At 43.1% G+C, this 23,778-nt stretch overlaps 1 protein-coding gene across 2 annotated transcripts in view; it reads right to left on the bottom strand.

Annotated features, from left to right (window-relative positions):
- CFAP61 (cilia and flagella associated protein 61) overlaps positions 1-23,778 on the bottom strand; it is a 135,271-nt gene that overhangs the window by 34,233 nt on the left and 77,260 nt on the right. For both annotated transcript variants that reach the window (XM_070747004.1, XM_070747003.1), the window contains exons 19-21: positions 17,418-17,516; positions 16,519-16,687; positions 12,262-12,436 (exon numbers count right to left, since the gene is read on the bottom strand). In XM_070747004.1, coding sequence (XP_070603105.1) covers positions 12,262-12,436; positions 16,519-16,687; positions 17,418-17,516 — 443 coding nt within the window. The remainder of the gene's footprint in view (positions 1-12,261; positions 12,437-16,518; positions 16,688-17,417; positions 17,517-23,778) is intronic.

The raw sequence follows: 23,778 nt of genomic DNA, 5'->3' as shown, positions 1-23,778 counted from the left end.
GCAAGCACAAGTCAAAAGGGACTGGTTGGGAAGCATAGAAATGCTGAAAATCTCTGTGATGGTCATAATTGTGAAGATTAGTCATAAAGTTGTAGTTTTTTAAAACTGATACAACTTTCAAGGGTGAATAAACAAGACAGTTGGTAAGCGAAGTCTACTTATAGTATAATTTGCTTTATATGGGGCTGTATGGCAAAATCACTCTTGTATGCTCACTAGCCTATTTTAAAACTGCCATGTGAACTTCTGTTCCAGGAACTGCACTAATTGACAGTGGTGGGGTTTTTTAGCATATGTTTTAGTATTTAGGCGCTGGTCACTAAAATCTACATGGTGCTGGTCCTAGGTATCTCAAACAATGCCTTTCCATGACCAGAGAACTCATAAATGCCTTTTTAACAAACTGCATCAGTGTTTGGTTGATGGTAGCAATGCCTCAGATAGAAGGTCCATGCAGAGAACAGTAAGGACAGCTGGGAAGATAATTGGAAGCTCACTTCGGCTTATTCAGAATACTACCGTGTTTCCCCGAAAGTAAGACAGTGTCTTACTTTCTTTTTATCCCCAAAAGCCCCACTACATCTTACTTTCGGGGTATGTCTTATATTGTCCCGGGCACCGGGGCCGGCTCGTCTTCGGGCTTCGGCCTGGGTGAGGCCTCTTCGGGCGCCGGAGCCGGCGGCGACTTCCTGACGAGCTACCGGCTGGTGTCGTCTAAGCTCCGCAAGCGCTTCCTGCGCAAGCCCAACGTGTCGGAGGCGTCGGAGCAGTTCGCGGCGCTGGCGAGGGAGCTGCGTGCCCAGGAGAATCTCCCTTACGCAGCCTGGTGCCAGCTGGCGGTGGCGCGCTGCGCCCAGAGCTTGGGCCACCCGGCGGGCGAGACGGCGACCCTGGCCAAAGCGGCATGGCTCTGGCTGCGGCACGAGCGGGAGCTCTGACCGCGGCAAAGCAGCTAGATGAGAGGGAGGCAGCAATACCCCCGTGTTTCCCCGAAAGTAAGACATATGTCTTACTTTCGGGGTACGGCTTATATTAGCCGACCCCCCTGAAACCCCCGATACGTCTTACAATCGGGGGTGTCTTACTATCGGGGAAACACGGTACTTATAAGTGCTATGTGCTTAGAGCTCAAAGTATTGTTAGAAACCCCACATACCCAGTTTGCAATCTGTTTCTGTTCCTTTCCTCTGGGAAGAGGTTTTAAAGTATTTATAGTAGGACTACTAGATTCTGTAACAGCTTTGTTCCTTGTGCCATCCGTCTTGTAAACTTGAAGGATTTCCCCCCCCGCCATGTATGTGTATACATCCAAATTAGATTGTGATATCTCTCTGTGTCATATATGTATGTGTATGTGGGTTTGTTTGTTTGTTTATGTATGCATGCCGGCCTTCTCCTTAGACTCAGGACAGCTTACAACATGTTAGCAATAGCACTATTTAACAGAGCCATCATATTGCCCCCCATAATCCGGGTCCTCATTTTACCCACCTCGGAAGAATGGAAGGCTGAGTCAACCTTGAGCCAGTGATGAGATTTGAACCGCTGACCTACAGATCTACAGTCAGCTTTAATCTACCTGCTGCGCCACCTCGGCTCTCTCTATATGCATAATCAGAGGTGGGTTCCTCCCAGTTCAGACCAGTTCTATAGAAGCAGTAGTAAAAATAGGGACTGGTTCTCTGAACCAACAGTACCAGCAGCCTGGCCATGCCCCCAAACTGGTCCCCTGGTCGCAACTCGCTTGCCCACCTGATGCATCCATTGGAAGGCAAGCTGACCAGAGCTGGGAAGTGGCTGGTTGGCAAAGAAGCCTCTCAGCTACCTCACTGTAGGGCACTGAAAAGTCCTTCAGTCGTCGAGAAGAAAGCTGTGCATACATTTATTTATTTATTTTATTTATTATTTGGATTTGTATGCCGCCCCTCTCCGAAGACTCGGGGCGGCTCACAACACGTGGAACAAATCATAAATAATCTGACAAATTTAAAATATTTAAAGATTTAAAAAACCCCATATGCTAACAGACACACACACAAGCATACCATGTACAAATTAAACATGCCCAGGGGGAGATGTTTCAGTTCCCCCATGCCTGACGGCAAAGGTGGGTTTTAAGGAGTTTACGGAAGGCAGGAAGAGTAGGGGCAGTTCTAATCTCCGGGGGGAGTTGGTTCCAGAGGGTCGGTGCCGCCACAGAGAAGGCTCTTCCCCTGGGGCCCGCCAACCGACATTGTTTAGTTGATGGGACCCGGAGAAGGCCCACTCTGTGCGACCTAATCGGTCGCTGGGATTCGTGCGGCAGGAGGCGGTCTCGGAGATATTCTGGTTCAATGCCATGAAGGGCTTTAAAGGTCATAACCAACACTTTGAATTGTGACCGGAAACTGATCGGCAGCCAATGCAGACTGCGGAGTGATGGTGAAACATGGGCATACCTAGGTAAGCCCATGACTGCTCTCGCAGCTGCATTCTGCACGATCTGAAGTTTCCGAACACTTTTCAAAGGTAGCCCCATGTAGAGAGCATTACAGTAGTCGAAACTCGAGGTGATGAGGGCATGAGTGACTGTGAGCAATGAGTCCTGGTCCAGATAGGGCCGCAACTGGTGCACCAGGCGAACCTGGGCAAACGCCCCCCTCGCCACAGCTGAGAGATGTTTTTCTAATGTGAGCTGTGGATCGAGGACGCCCAAGTTGCGGACCCTCTCTGAGGGGGTCAATAATTCCCCCCCCCCAGGGTAATGGATGGACAGATGGGATTGTCCTTGGGAGGCAAAACCCACAGCCACTCCGTCTTATCCGGGTTGAGCTTGAGTCTGTTGACACCCATCCAGGCCCCAACAGCCTCCAGGCACCGGCACATCACTTCCACCGCTTCAGTGACTGGGCATGGGGTGGAGATGTAAAGCTGGGTATCATCCGCATATTGATGATACCTCACCCCATGTCCTTGGATGATCTCGCCCAGTGGTTTCATGTAGATGTTAAATAGCAGGGGGGAGAGGACCGACCCCTGAGGCACCCCACAAGGGAGAGACCTAGGAATCGACCTCTGACCCCCCACTAACACCGACTGCGACCGGCCAGAGAGGTAGGAGGAGAACCACTGGAGAACAGTGCCTCCCACCCCCAACCCCTCCAGCCGGTGCAGAAGGATACCATGGTCGATGGTATCGAAAGCCGCTGAGAGGTCAAGGAGCACCAGGACAGAGGATAAACCCCCATCCCGGGCCCGCCAGAGATCATCCATCAACGCGACCAAAGCGGTTTCCGTGCTGTAACCGGGCCTGAAACCCGACTGCTGGGGACCTAGATAATCGGCTCCTTCCAAGGACCGCTGGAGCTGGAGTGCCACCACCTTCTCAACAACCTTCCCCATAAAGGGAAGGCTGGAGACTGGACGATAGTTATTAAGCACGGCTGGGTCCAGGGAGGGCTTCTTGAGGAGGGGACGCACGAGCGCTTCTTTATAGAGTGATGGAAAAACTCCCCTCCCCAAGGAAGCGTTGGTAATCTCCTGGGCCCAGCTCCATGTCACCTCCCTGCTGGCCGAAACCAACCAGGAGGGACACGGATCCAGTGAACAGGTGGCGGAACTCACAGCTCCAATGGCCTTGTCCACTTCATCAGGTGTCACCAGATCAAACTCTTCCCAGACAGGTGGACAAGTACGTGCCCCAGTCACCTCGACTGACTCGTTGTCAGTCGACTCTGTTTTACAATTGGAGTCGAGGTCGGCCCGGATCCGAGCGACTTTATCAGCGAAAAACGTGTTAAAATCCTCGGCACTACTCTGCAAGGGCTCCCCAACTCCCCCCTGGTTAAGAAGGGAGCGGGTCACCCTAAACAGAGCGGCCGGGCGGGATTCCGCTGATGCAATCAAAGGCGGCATGGTACGCGCATCTTGCCGCCTTGAGCGCCACTTTGTAAGTCTTAATAAAAGCTCTTACAAGTGTTCGATCGGATTCAGACCTACTCTTCCTCCATCGCTTCTCTAGACGTCTCTTTTGGCATTTCAACTCCCGAAGCTCCTCGTTGAACCATCGGGCTCTACGGGGTCTAACGCCACGGAGAGGTCGCAAAGGCGCAATCCGGTCAAGAGCCCCCGCCGCAGCCCTGTTCCAGGCCTCCGCGAGAGACTCCGCCGAACTGTGGACGAGTGCCTCTGGAATAACCCCAAGTGCCGTCTGAAAGCCCTCTGGGTCCATCAGGCATCTGGGGCGGAACATCTTCATTGGTTCCGCCTCCCTGTGGGGGAGGATTGGAGCCAGGAAGTCAAGCCATAGTAGAAAATGGTCTGACCATAACAAAGGCAATGCTTCTAAGCCCCTTAGTCTCAGACCATTACTCAGTTGCTCGGAAAGGAATACCATGTCAGTTGCGTGCCCTCCCTCGTGAGTTGGACCCTGTACTACTTGAGTCAGGTCCACGGCTGTCATGGTGGCCATGAACTCCTGTGCCAACCCAGAGGTTTCGCCGAGTGACGGCAGGTTGAAGTCCCCCAGGACAATAAGTCCGGGGAACTCCACCGCCAACCCGGCTACCTCCTCGAGTAGCACAGGCAGGGCTTTTGACACGCAGCTGGGAGGCAGGTACGTGAGAAATAAGCCCACCTGAACCCCTAAGTCCAACTTCATCAAGAGAGACTCGCAACCTGCAATTTCCGGAGCAATGAGTCCACACAGGCAAAGGCTCTCCCTGGCTACAATAGCCACTCCTCCCCCCCTTCCCTGGGGTCAAGGTTGATGCCATATCTGAAACCCGGCTGGGCAAATTTCAGAGAGAGGAACTCCTCCCTCTGGGCCCAGCCAGGTTTCAGTAATACATGCCAATACATGAAGATGACAGCAGCGACAGGAGATCTTTCCAGCACCCTGTGCCAGAAGCTGAGTGGAAAATAAGCCTCTCGGCTTCCAAGTTCAGTAGTAGGCTTGGTCCCTTCACAGGGTTGCTTTTCTCCATGCCCGAGAAAGATCAAAAGGCACGGAGCAGCCTTTAAGGTTAAAGTTGACATAGCCACCTAGAGATGAGAAAAGGAACCACTGAGAGAAGGAGCCCCCCCAAAGCTGCCGGTATTGCAGCTGCCCCCCTTCCTGTAGCTTGAAGCTCCAAGCAGAAGAGGCCTTCAGGTGTTCCGAGGAAGTGGCAGCTGACTGCACCATAACCAGTTAGTTCTGTTTGAGAGTCGCTTTGCAAACAAGATGCCTCCTAGTTTGGGAACCAGACTGGGAGGAGCTGCAGGGGTGATGGCAATAACAGAGTTTGGTACTTGTGGGGGGCAAGATTACCACGCTGCCAGCCATTCCCTGTGCTGCCTCCTCCAGCTTAGGGCAGCGGTCTCAGCCCCCTGCATGTTGCATTCCCTTCCCAGCCTTTGTCCATGCCTTTCCACTGCCAGTGTCTCCCGAAGCCACCATTGTTGAAGCCGCGAGATGGGGACAGTCCAGTAAGCTGGCGCCCGAAAATGGCACAGAGGCACAGATGAAGATTGGGAGGCTCCTCGAAGTTCCTCAGCCTGTCCAGGCTACAGCTGAGCCCGCTGCCCTAAGCCAATGGAGGCAGTGCAGGGCGCAGCTTGGAGCATGCTCACCTTGCCCTCCCCAAGTGCTGGACTCCGCTGTTGCCATCGCCCCTGCCTGGCTTACCCCAGCTGGCTCCCAAGCTAGGAGGTGGCGACTGATTCCCCCATGCCCCGAAAGTCACCAGCATCAGTGTGGCTCTCCAGGAGTTCAGCAATAACAGTCCTGAAAAGATCTTCAGTTGGTCAGCAAGAAGAAAGCTGCCACCATTTTTGTGCTTTCCCTCTGTTGCCCTTCCTGGCTGAAAAGCTGTGGCTGGCGGGCCACAGAAACAGTCACCCTCTTGACTGGAGGCCTGTGCCCGCCCTCCGTGAAGCCAGTCAAGAGGGAAGCCTTTCTCCTGTGTGCTCATCTTGCGGACAGGACCCGGCCAGGCCAGCTCAGCATGCCAGCAGGAGTGGAGTGCTCTGGCTGCAACCAAGGGGATGGCCCGTCAGAGGCAAGAAGGTGCACTTTTCGGCCAGGGAGGGCAATGGAGGGAAAGTCGAGGTGACCGCCGTCGTCCCAACCTTGATAGGGGGGGGGGGAAGCGTCAAAAAGTCCCCAAAATATTCGCCAACGTTTCAATGGGCATGGTTTGGGGGGGGAATGTCATGTGACTGAGTGTGTGTGAGTGACATCAAGTTGGACACATTCACTCACCCACATGCCCCTCCACCTAGTCACATCCACAGAACGAGTAGTAAATTTTTTTAAAACCCACTTCTGTGCATAATAGTTATCTTTTGAGAGCTGAATGCAGCAAAACCTAATTTTAATGTATGCTGATTAGTGTACATTTAAAGTGACAATAAAGTTTCCATTCTATTCTATCCTGCCCTACCTTCTATACCAAAGTGATTCTCCAAAGTATTGTTTTCTTGTGGGGGAGAGGGCTTTTGAATTAATGGTAAAAATCCAATCAATTTCTAAACAAATGGACAATACATTCACAAATTTAGAAACTGGCATAGTTATGATCCATGGAAATGCTAAAACCAGGAAAGTGCATGTTCGTTAATTTGAAAAAGATTTGGAAACTTTAAAGAGAATTATTGCTACTAAGTTAGAAGAAAAGGATCAACCTCATGTAATGTATTACAAATCTACAAACTGTACTAATTAAAATGTATGGGCAACACACCAGAAATAATTAGAAACAATCTACTTTCAATACTGAGCAGCAGAAATCTTTATTTAATTACATGGAAGAATGCATTCAGGAAATCCTTCCCTGTGTCTTCCCTTATAATCAATTCATTAGAATATCAGAGACCAGCTTATATATCTTTCGAGACAAACTACCAAATTGAAATACCATGTATGTAAAGTTATGTTTTATCGAGAATCTCCTTTACAAGCAACCTTTGTGATTACATCACAAGCAACTGGGTCCTTTTCGCCAACACCACCGATAACACAACTACTCTCCAAAAAGACCTTGACGCTGTTTCTGAATGGTCTAACACATGGCAACTCCAAATCTCAACCAGCAAATGCTCCATCCTACACATTGGGAAAAAGAATCTGAACTCCAAATACGAACTGAATAATCAAATTATCACAGATAACCCCCACTCGGTTAAAGACTTCGGTATATTAATAACAAAAGACTTAAGTGCCAAAGCCCACTGTAACAACATAGCCAAGAAGGCTTCAAGAGTTGTAAACCTAATCCTACGTAGCTTCTGCTCTGGCAATCTCTCATTACTCACCAAAGCTTACAAACTTTCGCCAGACCCATCCTCGAATACAGCTCATCTGTTTGGAACCCATATCGCATCTCAGACATTAACACCCTTGAAAATGTTCAAAGATACTTCACAAGAAGAGCCCTTCACTCCTCCACTCGAAACAGAATATCCTACGAGACTAGACTTTCAACCCTGGGTCTAAAAAGCTTAGAACTAAGACGCCTTAAACATGATCTAAATTATATGCTGCAACGTCCTGCTTGTCGGCGACTACTTCAGCTTCAACCACAACAACACAAGAGCTCACAACAGATTTAAACTTAATATTAACTGCTCCAAACTTGACTGTAAAAAATATGACTTCAGTAACCGAGTTGTCGAAGCGTGGAATTCATTGCCGGACTCTGTAGTGTCATCCCCAAACCCCCAACACTTTACCCTTAGACTATGCACAGTTGACCTCTCCAGATTCCTAAGGGGTGTGCATAAGTGCACTAGAGTGCCTTCCGTCCCCTGTCCTAGTACTCTCCTATATCTCCTATACCATTCTTCTTTCCTATATTTATTCTATTCTTTCACTGATATATTTTATTCCTATTTCTTCTATTCTTTCTTAGATATATTTTACTATGAGTATATCCTCTATAACCTTCATTATATATTTACTATATGTATACCCAATATAACTCACATTGTGCAATGGACAAAATCAATCAATAAATCAATCAATCAATAAATAAATATTTTTTGCCTGTCTCTTGGATATGAGGTCAAAAGATTTAGAATAGTTTTTGCCACCATGGATCTTTCCTATTGAATAACAGTTATAGTATTAGTTATTGAAAAGGACCAATTTGCTGCAAGATGGAATTATACGTTCCGAGAACATTACTTTGCAAGAAATACATATTCTATCAAATGAAACTTCTTTTTAAAACCTAAAATTGGAAATGGACAAACCAATATTAATTGATATTCAAATAAAACATATAAAAGCAAAATAAATTCACGTGGTATATCAACATTGCAACTTGAAATATTCATAATTTTTGTGAGGGCAAAGATAGCTACTGTCACTATTGCTCTATTTATGCTGGAGATTTCATTTCCAGAAGATCTGAGAGGCATGGATATCAACATCATTTTAAATAGGTTATATTTGCATTTGTTCTGCCTTGGTGAATCAGTTTAGGGATTCTTCAATGTGTTCCATTGCAATTACAGACCTGCTTTAGTGACTACAACCTGGGAAATTTAATAAATATAAATCAGTTAATATCAGGTGGTACAAATAGTGCTTGTTTAGTGACTGCTTTGGACAACAACCATTCACAATTATGATAGTGATGAAAAAGTAACTTTTGATCATTGTAGGTATAGACCAGTGATGGCGAACCTTTTTTTCCTTGAGTGCCGAAAGAGTGTGGGAGCGGGGTATCACATATGCACGAGTACCCACACCCATAATTCAATGCCTGGGGAGGGCAAAAACAGCATTCCTCGCCCCCCATATGTCCTCTGGAGGCTGGGATTGGCCTGTTTCCCAACTTCTGGTGGGCCCAGTAGGCTTGTATTTCACCCTCCCCAGGCTCCAAAGGCTTCCCTCTCTCCCTCCCTCCCTCCCCCATCCCCCCCACCCCCGAGGCTCTCTGGAAGCTGAGAAAGCCCTCCCAGAACTTCTGTGTGAGCCAAAAATCAGATGGCTGGCACACACATGCATGCATGCAGCAGATATGGTTCCGCGTGCCACCTGTGGTGCCTGTGCCATAGATTCGCTATCACTGGTATAGAGAAACAATTGGAATATCCAATTTTTTAAGGGGTCCATGAGTTTAGAGAGGTAAAGGGTATTTTTATCATTTATAATTTAAACTGATTCATCAAAAATATTATGTTGTATTTATTGGACATTCAAAGAATATTTTAACATGGATCAGGATATAAGTTTCCTGTCTTTTTTTTTTTGAAAAAATGTCCTAAAAATGAGATGAAGAAATATTTATATAGTCTAGATTTAATAATAAGTTTAAAGTTGAATTCATTTTATGTGCCTGGTTATTATACCAATCTTTTCTCCCTTTGTTAATTAGTTTTTATTTATCAAATTTTTAATGATTGTAATATGTATAGGGACTTTTTTTTTGCTCAATGAATCAATCAATATATTTTTTCTTGTGGGTATTATAGGGTTTTTTTGCATGTCAACATAAATTTAAAAAATAATTAAGTAAGCAAATGACTATAATTTATAAGTTTATATAACACAGCAGCAACCATAATTTTGGGGTAAGATGCCACAGCAGTCTTTGGTTTAGTGTATATGTAAACATCGTCTTTCTTCATAACTCAAACTTGGGGGATTGTTAGGTGGATTACATGAAGGGAGCAAATGTGCATTCTATAAATTTTATACTACTTGTGTGCACATGTACAATACATGCACACAAGTACACACACAAAAGATGTACACATGGCATTGCTCACTAAATGCTTCCTACCGGTATCAAATCAGAATAAAAAGTAAGGGCAGTTTCCTTGAATAATTTGGCCTGCAAAATGTTTTTTACGTTTCTTTCCTCACAGAATGCATTCTGCCTCTCAGGTCCCAAAAAGGCAGATATAAAAGAATAAGTCATTAATAAATGGGACTGAATTGCCCAGATTTATCAATGCAGGAGCAATCTTTTTCTAACATTAATCAAATGAATTAAACTGAGAAACAAGACAGATTAAAAAGTCATGTTTTCTGCAACTGCAGATAAGAACAGGAGATTGTACATAGTGTCGTGTCCCATCATTTCCGCCACAAAAGGTAAGACTTAGTTCCCTAAATAAAAGACATACCTGAACAAGTAAATGTATTCATCATGCTTGCAATAAACAAAGCAAGGTATACAAAGTATTCTGTTTAGTGTCACAAAAATCAACATACAACCATGTCATTATGAATGGGCATATGAAATGATACCTTCTACCCACATTGGAACTCCAATGGAGGAATTAATACACACAATGCTATTTCCAACATGGAAATAAAAGACCTCAAAGGAAAAAGTGCTAAGAACAAGCAGCTGTTATTAGCCACTTTTGAGTTGGTTCAAAAGGAACAATTATAGATAACCGTTGACTCATGACTACAATTGAGCCAAAAAATTCTGTTGTTAAGTAACATATTTGTTAAGTGACTTTTGCCCCATTTTTAGGAGCTTTCTTGCCATAGTTGTGAAGTTATTCACACTGTTGTTAAATGAAACTGGCTTTTCCATTCACTTTGCTCAGGTGGTTACAAAATGTTATCACAGGACCCCAGTACACAGCAACCATAATAAATATCAATCAGTTGCTAAGCATCTGAATTTTATCATATGACTAATGGGGCTGCTGGAATGTTCGCAAGTGTGAAAAAAATGGTCTAATTACTTAATTCCAGGTCAGAAGATACCACTCCCTCCTCAATTGTACCAATGGTCACTGAAAAAACCTGAACTGTGTTCTTGACAAAAGTAACACTTCCGAGGCAGACAGGAGCAATCAGTGGCACCTACAATCTCAGAACACACAAGCTGAATATAAGGTTCAGGTTATGTTTTATGTCCAAGTATGTGGCTATATATTTTGCTCCAAACAAGTATAGCATCACAAATATGTTATACAAAAGAACAAGTAAGAAGTTATTTGGGGAAATGAAGGTAATAAATTTAACTACAGTGATCCCTCGTTTTTGGCGGGGGATGCGTTTGAAGACCACCCGTGAAAAACGAATTTAAAGGAAAGATTTTTTAAATGTATTTCACAAGTACTTGGACTTTTAAAACCCACCCTTTGCATTAAACAGTCATTCTATAATGTTTCTCAGCTGGAACTACATGTGATATCCTACCAGTTTCTTTAATAGAGTACAGTAGTACTGTAGAAGAATTTTACGAATTTTAATGGATTTAAAATGTTAAATGGATTTAATGGATTTAAGCCGCCTTTGAAAACCCGTGAAGTAGAGAATCTGCAAAAGATGAACCGCGAAGTAGTGAGGGATTACTGTACAATGAATTCATTCTTTGCATCCAGATCTTCTGCCATTCATTCATGCGTATATTTTCTAATTCCCAGATTATCAGCTATTAGCAACAGAAACTCATTGATTCCCATTAGGCAGCTCATGTGATAATTAGCTGCTTTGGAGAAATTGATAAAAAGTAGAAATCTAAAGGAAGTTTGTATTGCTCATCTGAGGATATGGTGGGATCTCATGCCATATCTATATGCTGAAAAATGAAGCAGATCTATTCCTTGCTTTGAATATTTTTGGAATGACATTCCATTTCTGCAAATGTAGGTAGATTTATAGAACTCAAACCAAATATAGAAGCCGCTTTGATAAATCAGATACATGCAACTTAATGAAAGGGTGCATTAGTATTCATATAAACATAACACACATGGTTCCCCCAAAATAAGACTCTGTCTTATATTTTTTTGAACCTGAAATAAGTGCTGGGCCTTATGGCCATGCACTCAAAAGCACAATTGGGCTTATTATGTCTTATTTTAGGGGAAATAGGGTATTAGCCAACTGTAGTACCTTTTACAGTATGTAGATAATTCTACAATTCAATCCCCAAAAGTTTTTCTTTTCTTTTCAGGTTTTTCAATCTAAAAAACCTTGTGTCTAACTGCAAAATTTAATGATATTACTATCTGATATGTTAATTAACGATCCCAGACTTTGTGCTTAGGTCTTTCATTTCAGTTAATCTAATTTCATAAAGCAATTATAGGTAATTCTTATTTTCAATCTTTGTTCCAGGCAAGAAATATAAATGTCTCCAAAACTAACATTGCAAATTAATCTGTACATTGTAAATTAATCTGTACAATAAATAAGAGCAGATGAAACAGTTTGCAAGGATTAGTTAAGCTATAATTATATGCTAGAAATGGAGATTCAACTTGCTAAGAAATACATAAATCTCTGCTGTCTTCATGTAGTAGAATTGGTAAAACTGTTACCTGTAGAATCAATCACTTTTTCTTTTAGCCACTTCACTGCTGCTAATGCATCTTCATCATCAGAAATAATAAAAAGATTGGAGGGCACTACTCCTGTGTATCTTTGTTTATAGTTTGTTGATACCTCTCTGTTAGTTAATAAATTTTTGATATCTGCATCACTAGGACATGGGACCTATATTTGCAGATAAATAAATATTATTCATCATAAAATTCTAATTTTCTCACAGATACCACTATTTATTAAAATATAGTCTGCTTCAGCAATTCATTTTTTTATAATAAATGAGCTATAAAATTACTAAGCAAGCAGTAACTCAGCAGCCAGTCCATAGAAGAGGAAATGTGCTACATATGGCTGAGAAAATAAACATATTTTAATTATGGAGAAATATTGATGTTATAGGTACTTAACAAATGAATCTAGCTCTTTAGGTCTACAGGCAAAATACAGATTTTATTTTAACAGATGTTACTGTTGTGTTCACTCACCTAAGTTTCAAATATTGAGACAAATTGAGAAAGACCCATATTGCATTTAAATTATGCAAACTAGCCTTACACCTATTTTCAGTGATATTCTAAACTTGTCTCATCTCAAGAATGAAAACTAAAATTTGAAAGGATATTGGAGACTAGCTCTTCTTCACCCAGGATCTCTGATAAAAAAATATGGAGAACAGTTGAACATTTGGTGTTAAATTGAGTTTCCTTTAATATACACATATCTTCCCTTTGCAAGAGAATTAAGTGATTTTTTTTCATTCAATAGCTTTATAGAAAAAATATTTTTATACTTTATTTATTATAATTTCTCCTTTACTCCCTTCATTTCCCCAACTTTTCTTCTCCATTTTCTGCTATTTTTTTATTTTTTCCTTATTTTGACTCACTTACTATTCTCTTGAGAGAAAATATGTATAGTTTTTGAATAATTTTGCCTTTGCAGCAACCACTTTGAGTAATTGTACCAAAGCCCTTTAAAAATGCAACTTATGCATAGAAAGTTTGAGGAGTCCTTTATTAAACTGTTGCAAATGGATATTGTTGAGTCCCTGATGAAGTATTTCCAGAGAAGCAGAGTCCACCATCTGCTGAGATGAAGCAAAATAAAACCAAACCAAAACTACTGTCTAAGACTAACATTTTCCACCCAGTTCTTTGGAACAACTTTTGGTTGAAGAGATTTTATGTACCTACTGAAAAATTGAAAGGTTTGAATAAAAAACAATGCATTCAGTCTTTTTAGTTGATAATACTGATGCACTAGAAGCTTTGTCATGTTCTTTAGCATTTGTTATTCTCTTTTAATTGACAAGAAATTGTTATGAGAAATAATAATAATAATAATAATAATAATAATAATAATAATAATAATAATTTATTAGATTTGTACGCCGCCCCTCTCCAAAGACTCGGGCGGCTCACAACAACAATAACAATACAATATAATACAAATCTAATATTATAAAGAACAAGTTAAAACCCATTATTATTAAAAACAATTTAAAAATTACTAAATTACTAAAATTACTAAGAAGAAAAAGGTTGTGTTCCTATTTTTCCTGACACATAGGTCTACAGGTTTCTCTGAGTCAGTGCAGTTTAAGAGGAACTAGTTAAAGATAGCTGATGAATATCTCAAAACAAAATTGATTTCAAGATTGCTGTTTCATAAGAAGAAAATTCAGCTGCAATATGATAATTCTAGGCCACACAACTCATAGGCCACACAAGAGGCCTTTGGATCTCAGCAACATTCTTTATTTGTTATAGATGACGTGTGACACATTTCCCCAAAACTAATGGAGGATTTTTGTGAGCATCTGTTTGAGTAAAATGAAAGGTAAAAATGACTGCCACGATCCAATAACAAAAGTGGCTTTAAGAAGATTGTCCATTTTTGGCAGAAATGTGTAAAAAATGAAGGTGGAAGAGTGAATGCAAGCAATAAAAGGACAATTCTTCTATTTCACTTATTAAAACGTCGCTATTTACACTAAAGTTATAGAGATATAACTAGCTTTTTCAACTACAAGAATTGGATAACTACTTTCCTAGTTGCTTTTTTAAAAATATGTTTACATTTGCCATTCATTTTCTCTTCAGTTCCCTCTCATATCATCTTAGAAAACTAAGAATGCTTGCTAAATTCTGATATCTATAAAAGACAGCGTGCAGTGTGTGAATTCGCAAATGGCTACTCAAAGAACCACCATCAGGAGAAGCAATTTGCTCTTCTTTGTCATCTCTCTGCATCACATGTATATGGGTGATAAGAACATCCTTTACAACCCTGGGGCAGTGTTTGGAGGAGAACAGAAGGCAATGTTGCTTGACTAAAAGTAAGTAATCTTCATAGGCTGGGATCACATTACGATTCTGCAGCAAGCAGAGAAAAAGATTCTTCAAGAGAAATAGATACATGAGGCAGTGGCTCTACGTCAGGGATGCAGAAATCTATCTCTATGGGAACTGTATTGTTTTCTTATTGCAAGAAGACGATATAAAATATTCAGTTTCTAATGGTTTTGTAGTCATCCTCACTCGGCACTTCAGCCACACTTCTTGCTCAAACTCCACTATACAATCTCCAAAAGAGTCAGCAGGGAATATGGCATGCAGGTGAGAAGAGGATTGATGTCCAGTTTATTCACTTGAGAACAGTACCAAACCATTAACAATTCCAAGACTATAAAATAATCTGGTATTGAAATTTGATAGTTTTTATGAATATTTCATGACATAAAATCTAACATAAATATTTATAACGTAGTAAAAAATGTCATAAAACATTTTCTGTGGTCAACGCCTGTTGTTTGACTGTGCTGTACAATTCAATATGGGTTATTTTCCATGCAGATACATCTCTGAAAATCTCCTTAAACTTAGAGAACTTTTCCAATGAAAGGAGTACAGTAAAAAATCTGTCTTTGTTGAAGACATTAAGGAATCTGGTAAAGAAATATCTATCTCTGAAACAATGATCCAATGATTGAACTTATTTGTTGAGGAGCCTTAGAATTCCATCACTGCTAGATTTGTCCAATTAATCAAATCAGTTTGAAGACAAACTCTTATGCTTCTTATGCTGCAACATTATGGAATTGAGTAGCACAGGCTCTCATTTGTTCATAGATTATCTAAATCTGGGACAGATTCTGAGATTTTCATAAGAATTTTAATAAGCAAGCTACAAGTTACAACAACTTATATTGAATTCAGCCATGATTATTTAGTTATTATTAATTTATTCAATTTTTTTAATGCCACCCTTCTCCTTAGACTCAGGATGGCTTACAACATGTTAGCAATAGCACTTTTTAACAGAGCCAGCATATTGCCCCCACAATCTGGTATCCTCATTTTACCCACCTCGGAAGGATGGAAAGCTGAGTCAACCTTGAGCTGGTGATGAGATTTGAACCGCTGGCCTACAGATCTACAGTTAGCTTTAGTGGCCTGCAGTACTGCACTCTACCTGCTGCGCCACCTCGGCTCATTTTTGCAAAAGACACTGGTTTTGATTCTTATAGGCCCGTAATGGTGAATCAATGGCTCAAGTGCCAGAGATGGCATGCAGCGCGTTCCCTGATGGTACACAAGCTGTCGCCCCAGCTCAGCTCCACTGCATATGGGTGCATGCCCCCTGCTGACCAGATGATTTTTGGGCCTCTGCTGTGCATGCACGGGGAGGGAGGCGTATATAGGAGATCCACATGCATGCATGGGGGCAGGGGGAGTCACAAATGCATGCACGGGGGTGCTTGTACATGCATGGGTTGGGGGAGCGTGGGAGTCGTGCATGCATGTATGTGAGAGAAGCATGGGGCCGTGCATGCATGCATGGAGGTGGGGGAACATGGGGGTCATGAATGCATGCGGGCAGCAGGGGGAGCACAGGATTTGCACATGCATGCATGGAGGAGCACGGGGTTACGCACACATGTGTGTGGGGGGGGTGTTACCCGCGCATTGCATTATGGGTTTGGGCACTCAATGACAAAAATATTAGTCATGACTGATAGACTATTTCTAAAATTATTTGTTCAATTAAGCATGGGATCACAACCTTGAACATGGTATATAGCTAAAAAGAGGATAAAAAAATAAGATAAAAAAATATTTTGGATAAGAAAAAACAATTTTCCAAACTTATTATTATATATGCAGTATAAATTAATTAATCTGAGTTCAATGACAATTTTATTCCCATTTAACTAGGTATGGGAGTGCTGCCCCAATGTTTGGACTTACCTGATACTGTTGGCCAGTGCAGAGAATGAGATGATCGTATGGCACTATTTTCTCCTTAGAAACAGTTACATGTTTTGCAGACCTGTTTATAGCAATCATTTTTCCAGCCACAACATTAATCCATGAACCAAGTGACATCAGTGCATAATCATCCTCATTAAAACAATAACTGTGAAGAAACAACAAGTTCATTTTAGTAATATAAGTATTAATTATATTCTGGTAATTTGATTAAGATCCCATAATCAAGTTTTCTTGCTCCCTTTCAGAAAGTTTACTGAAGTCCATAGTAAGGGATTATATTACCCCCACAGGAAAACACATGAATTGGAATGAAACAGTAGGAGGTGCTTACATTTGCTGGTAAGAAAATAATGGATTAGCAAGAGATGCAGATTGCTGCAGACACAGCTGTTACAAACTTGTAATGCATAAACTAGAGGTATCCAACCTTGGCAACTTTTAAAACTTATGGACTTCAATTCCCAGAATACCCCAGCCAGCCATGTGGGCTGATTTTAAAGTCGCCAAGGTTGGACACCCGTAACACAAACAAAGGCTAGCTTAAAATTCATTCAGTTTTCTTCTCCATTTCAAGAATAGCTTCCTCTTATTCCATCTCTATTCTGTTTTTTCCCTTTTTTGCTATTTTTGCTTAAAAGAGAAAAAATTACTAAAGGCATTGCTACAGTTTTTAGAGAGAAAAGAAGGAATGTGATTTAGCAAAGGACAATACCTGAAATCTATGACAAGGGAAGTACAAATGTTAGAAACTAAATTTGATTAACTGCTCATTTATTATATAAATATACTTTATAGCATCTGGTGTATATTTTACCATTTTAAAATAATGTTTATGTTTGTCTATTTTGGCACTATTGAAAATGCTCCAAACGCACCTGTTAATTAAAAATCGCTTATGCAGATTATCTGATTCATTTTTTCCTGGAAAGCCATGAGCTGAAATCAATGTAAGGTTGTTGAATTTCAGATGTGGGCTACAAAAAATAGAACACCAATAAATTATATAAATTTACTTCATTTATTTTAAATTCATATTATTCATAAGCACTTGAAATGCCAAACTGCTTACTGATGCTCAGAAATCATATGTCTTATGCAAATATGCATGTATTTATAGCAACTTTCACAAACTATTTTGATACCAATAATAGTAGTAACAGTAGTGATAACTGCTGCCAAAATCATCACTGGTTAATCTGGGTTTGTTTTTACAATCACATGATTTAATTTATAACTCAATTTACAACCATCATGAATCAAATTATGAGCATTGTAAAATGATTGTGAAAGCGAGCATGGTGATGTTATGACTTAATTTGTGAATGCAAAGATTTAGAATGGAAATTCCAGTCCCAACTGAGGTCATAAGTTGAGTACTATCATACCTGTATTATAATCATTGTCTTTATAATCATCACCTATACACCTATAGACATAATTGCTAATATGAATGCTTACATTTGGGATAAGGAAATAATATTAGATGAAATAAAGGGACTTCTATTTTGAAAATATCTGTTTCATCTTCCTTTGGTGGTCCGTAAAAAATTGGTAGACTAACAAAACTTTATCAGTTCCTAATTTTTTTTCCTGTGTAGCTCAAAACTATGGCCTACAATGTTGTATTATGTGAATAGGCTTTGGGTTATAAATTCCCCACTTTTCTATTCTCTGTCATCATCATGAACAGATTAAAAGTTTGTTTTGATCAAACAAATGGAATCAAGCTGTGCTCTATAATCCAGTATTGTCTGCTACCCATAATTTAAATAAGGGGAAGCAGACATTAAATATGTTGTTAGGTAACTGGATGATTTATAGAACAGACATTGTTAGATTATTCCCTTGCTACATATGTATATAGGTATATTTTTCAATTACCTATTTTAACCCAATCCAAATGAACTCTGGGCAAGATAAAAATTAAAACAATAAACTATACCAAGCAATACAAATAATTAAAATATCATCAATAAACAATTTAAAAGAACCTGTTGGTATCCATAAACCAAACTAATCTAGCAAGAAATCTCTGCTGGAAGAGCTTTGCTTTAGCTGAAGAGAAAGATGAGAGACATGAAAGCAAACAATGCAGAAGAGCTGAAGGCCATTATTGAAGCATCTTGCCTTCCATAACACCTCAGCATTGCTACAGGCTGATAGTTTCCATGCCACACCGCATTGAGGCAATAATTGCTGCAAAAGGGGCTCAAATCAAATTCTGATATGCATGCTTATACTTTTCAGAGTCCGATATTGTTCTATGTACAATCTTGTTTTATTGATTGCATGTAATATTCTGAGATTGAGGAATTGGGGTTTTCATGAGCTGTACCACATAATCATCACAATTGTGACAAATCACAGCTTGAACTATCTTGCCTTGCATGTAATAAGTCTCTCTCCTATATTAGATTCACCTTTTAAATTGCATTACAGAAATAAATGAATTTTTGCACGATATTCTAATCATTTGTGTTTCACCTGTTCTATAGTCTAAGGGGATAGTTTTGTATCAAAGTAAAAACCAGTGAAAAGCCAGTTTGGTGAAATTAAAAAGCTTCAGGCTAGAAATCAGAAGCCCCCAAGTTCTAGTCCCAGCTTAGACACTAAGTCAGCCTTGGGCCAGTTGTTCTCTCACAATCCTTGGAAAGAGGAAATTACAAATCACTTCTAACAACCTTGCCAAGAAAAATGCAGAGATATAGGTAATCTCTTAGAATCATTGAACAGAGAGAAAAAGGATGGAATTTGTCCAGCTCTAGTTAGAATAATAGAATAGAAATAAAGGAAATACAGTGATCCCCCGGTTATTGCGTTCCCGACCATTGCGAACAGGCTAATTTGCGATTTTTCAACCCGGAAGTAAACAACACCATCTGCGCATGCGCGCCCTTTTTCTTTCTATGGCCACGCATGCGTAGATGGTGGAGTTTGCCGGGCAGATCAGCTGCTGGGCGGCTTCCCTGGGTCTTCCCCCTCTTGCCGGGGTTTCCCCTTTGTGTGGGCGGCGGGGAAACCCCAGCCCCGCTTCCCAGCTGAGTGGTGCGAGCAACGGCGTGGGCGGGCGAAGGGCGGGCGAAGGGCGCGCGGACAAACGGCGGCCGCACCAGCAGCAGCGAGGAGCCGAACATCCGTGTTTCCCCTTTCCGTGGGCAGCGGGTTTCTTCAGCTCCTCGCTGGTCCCCAATTCCGCCAACATCAGGCTCTTGTGGCCACCCATTCATGCCGCTCCATCGCTCGCCATGCTGGCTTCCCCTCAGGAGACGCGCCTGAGTGGCCTTTTTGCTGTTCCTCTCAAGAGTTCTTGCGGGGGGAAAGCCGCTAGCCGGCTTTCGGAGCTCCTCCGGCATCACCCGGCTTCTGGTAGAAGCCTTCTCTCTTTTTTTTCTTGCGGCGAGCCCGAGCCGTTCCTCTCTCGACCGCAGCCGAGCTTCCCTCGGCCCCCTTTGGCCCCGTCGCCTCCTCCCCGCCTGCGAGACTCTTCTTCTCCGGCTTTCGGAGCTCCTCCGCCGTCACCCGGCTTCTGGCAGAAGCCTTCTCTCTTTTTTTTCGTGCGCTTGGCGAGGAAAAGCAGGCGGGGAGGAGGCGACGGGGCCAAAGGGGGCCGAGGGAAGCTCGGCTGCGGTCGAGAGAGGAACGGCTCGGGCTCGCCGCAAGAAAAAAAAGAGAGAAGGCTTCTACCAGAAGCCGGGTGACGCCAGAGGAGCTCCGAAAGCACAAGCGGTGGCCGGACAAGCGGCGGCGGCACCAGCAGCGGCGGCACGAGCGGCGGCAGCACGAGCGGCGGCGGCACGAGCGGCGGCGGCACCAGCGGCGGTGGCACCAGCGGCGGCCGGACGAGTGGCGGCCGGACCAGCAGCGGCCGCACCAGCAGCGGCAGCACGAGCGGCGGCGGCACGAGCGGCGACGGCACCAGCGGCGGCGGAACGAGCGGCGGCGGCACGAGCGGCGGCCGGACGAGCGGCGGCCACACCAGCAGCGGCGGCACGAGCGGCGGCACGAGCGGTGGCCGGACAAGCGGCGGCGGCACCAGCGGCGGCCGGACAAGCGGCGGGCAGGCGGGCGGGCAGGCGGCTCCTCAGCTGTTGGGCGGGGGTCTTCCCAGGTGCGGAAGTAAAAAACACCATCTGCACATGCGCGGCCATGAAAAAAGGGCGCGCATGCGCAGATGGTGTTTTTACTTCCGCAGCGCTACTTCGCGAAAACCCGCTCATTGCTAGGGGTCCTGGAACGGAACCCTCGCAATGATCGGGGGATCACTGTAAAGGTAAATTTTAAACATGGATATTTTGATTTCTTTTTCAACTGCATGGGAAGAAAAGTGATGAACGCAAAAATTTAAAACTTAAGTAAAATTAGTTTACTATTACATTTTAAAAGGTCCTCTAACCTTCACGCAAACCAGGAATTCATTTATGCTTTCCTTGTATGTCACGGAAGCTCTGTATAAAGGAAGTATAACAAACTAATGGACCTTTTTTCAGATCTTATAGTCCTGTAATTGCCCAAACTCTGAAGTTTGCTATGAAAACAGCAAGATTTGGAAGACTAAACAACCCAAGTTCAATAAAAGATTCAAAAGCAGCACCATTACGGATCATGTATCCATGGATTCATTAAGGTAAAGATATAGAATTTCATTAATTAAAGAACAGCAATAAAGCATAGTCATATACAATCTTTACAAATCATTAAACAAAATAACAGCTTAAAAAAGTAATTGGATGCCAAATTTTCCAGCTCAGATATATTAGTCAATTGAATTGAATTGATTATTTTATGTGGCCAAGTTGATTAGGCACAAGGAATTTGTCTCGAGTGCAGACACTCTCAGTGTACATATAAAACAACAGAATGATGATGATGATGATGATGATGATGATGATGTAACTGAACAAAGATCAAAGATGCTTCATCATCTGTAATAAAATTTTCACAGATGTGGAAATGCAACTTCTAAAAATATTGGCTAAAAAGAAAACAACAAGCAATGATGAACAAGATGAAAAAACTGCTCCAACACATGAACAAACTGACCAGCCAGTTGAAGAAACCAGCATATAGAATAAAGATCCTCCTGTGCAACAATTTGAAAATGTGGAGCTAAGTGATGTAGCAAAAATGCTGAAAGAAACGATTGAAAACCACAACTAAGAAAACATAGAAAGAAAAATACTTCCTAGCATTCGCGAAGTGCATAGCAAATGAGTGAAAGATCTGTTAACTGCCATGAACAACATTTTAACCTCCATCCCATCCAGCATACTATATGAAACCAATCTAACATATAGCACAGCCGCCCCCATATAACTGCAGAACTGGGTTATAAAATGCCCAAAAAGAAACTCACTGAAACACCAAAGTGGAAAATTCGACTTAAAAATCAAATTTAAAAACTACAGAGGATGTCAGCAATTTAAACTACAGTGGTACCTCTACTTAAGAACTTAATTCGTTCTGTGACCAGGTTCTTAAGTAGAAACGTTCTTAAGTAGAAACAATTTTTCCCATAGGAATCAATGTAAAAGCAAATAATGCGTGCAAAACCATTAGGAAAGAAATAAAAGCTCAGAATTTGGGTGGGAGGAGGAAGAAGAGGAAGAGGACAGTCGCTGCCCAAGGAAGAAGGTGAGGTGAGGGGAATAAAAAAACTCCAAAACTTTAAGTCTTAAAAAAAAAAAAAGAGGGACACTGAGGCAGCGAGGAGGAGCATGCACCTTCAATACACCTGCCTCCGATACACTGCCTCCCATCGGGGTGAGCGGAAAAGTATAGTGTCTGAGCGGCAGTCCCTTTGGGACTGGGCGGCATATAAGTATAAATAAATAAATAAATAAATAAATAAATAAATAAATAAATAAATAAATAAATAAAGTGTGGGCGTGCGTTTTCACACATGAGCGAGTTCTTGCATCCATAATTCTATCCTTTCTATGTCTCCCTCCCTCTTTCCTCCCTCCCTCTTTCCTTTCTATGTCTCCCTCTCTCTTTCCTCCCTCCCTCTTTCCTTTCTATGTCTCCCTGCCTCTTTCCTTTGTATCTCTCCCTCCCTCTTTCCTTTCTATCTTTCTCTCCCCCTGCCTTTCTCCAAGCCCTTCCTTTTCCCTCTCCCTATCCTACTACCCCCCTCTCCCTCCTTTCTATCTCTCCCTCCCTCTTTCCTTTGTATATCTCCCTCCCTCTTTCCTTTGTATCTCTCCCTCCCTCTTTCCTTTCTATCTCTCCCTCCCTTTCCTCCCTCCCTCTTTCCTTTCTATCTCTCCCTCCCTCTTTCCTTTCTATCTTTCTCTCCGTCCCCCAGCGGTGGCAAAGAAGAAGGCAGGCAGGCTGCAGAGGGCACCAAGGACAAGAGAGCTCGCTCGCTCCTCTGACTTCCCTCCCTCGCTGCTGAAGGGACGAGCGCGGGCACGAGCGTGCGTGCGGGCCTGCTGCAAGAGGGGTTTTTTTGCTTTTTTTTCTTCCCCCACCTCACGGGAGAGAGAGAGAGAGAGAGAGAGAGAGAGAGAAAGAGCTGTGCCCCATCGGTTCCGAGTGCAGCCAGGGAAAGCGGCCTCTAGGCAAGTGCGAACTGCGGGATGCGGCAAAGGACTCCTTGCCCACCCAAAAAGGGGTGGGGGTGGCGAAGGCAAAGCCTGGGAGGCGGGGAAGGGAAGAGCGGGAGACCCCCAGACAGACCGGCTGAGGGGAAGGAAAGATGGAAGGAGGGAGGGATTGAGAAGCGAAGCCAGGGAGGGCTGAGAGAAAAGGGGAGCGGCGCGCGCGCGAGAGGAGCAGGGCGGCGCTTGCTTCGTCCCCAGTCTAAGCTCCGGGAGGGAGTGGGTGGTGGGATGAGTTTCTCCTACTATGAGAAGGGGAGTCGGGGGAAGCCGCTGCGGCAAGAGCAGGGCCGAGAGGCCAGGAGTGCGAGGGGGCCGGAGGCACCACGGAGAGGCAGGGGCGACCACGGCTCCCTTCTACTGCCCGTGCCTCCCCCCCGCGGGCTGGCAGGGGGATGGGGAGCGCGCGATCAAGGAAAAGGCTGCGCGCAGGGGTATTTTGGAGCGCGCGCAGCTTATGGGGAACAGTGCTGGCGGCTGCTGTTGCTACATGCTGCCTCTTCCTTCCCATGCTGAAGAGCTCCCCTCTCTTCTTGCTTGCTCACTTTGTAGCCGGCGCCTTTCCTTCACTGTGGTGACTTCTCGGCTGCCCAGAGCAAAGGGAGCGTTTCTTTTCTCTGGGCACTGGCAGAGGTTT

The sequence above is a fragment of the Erythrolamprus reginae genome, chromosome 3, assembly GCF_031021105.1.
Source record: "Erythrolamprus reginae isolate rEryReg1 chromosome 3, rEryReg1.hap1, whole genome shotgun sequence".
Taxonomy (NCBI): domain Eukaryota; kingdom Metazoa; phylum Chordata; class Lepidosauria; order Squamata; family Dipsadidae; genus Erythrolamprus; species Erythrolamprus reginae.
The sequence above is the reverse complement of the archived record's forward strand: the minus strand, read 5'-3'. Positions and strand labels throughout refer to the sequence as shown.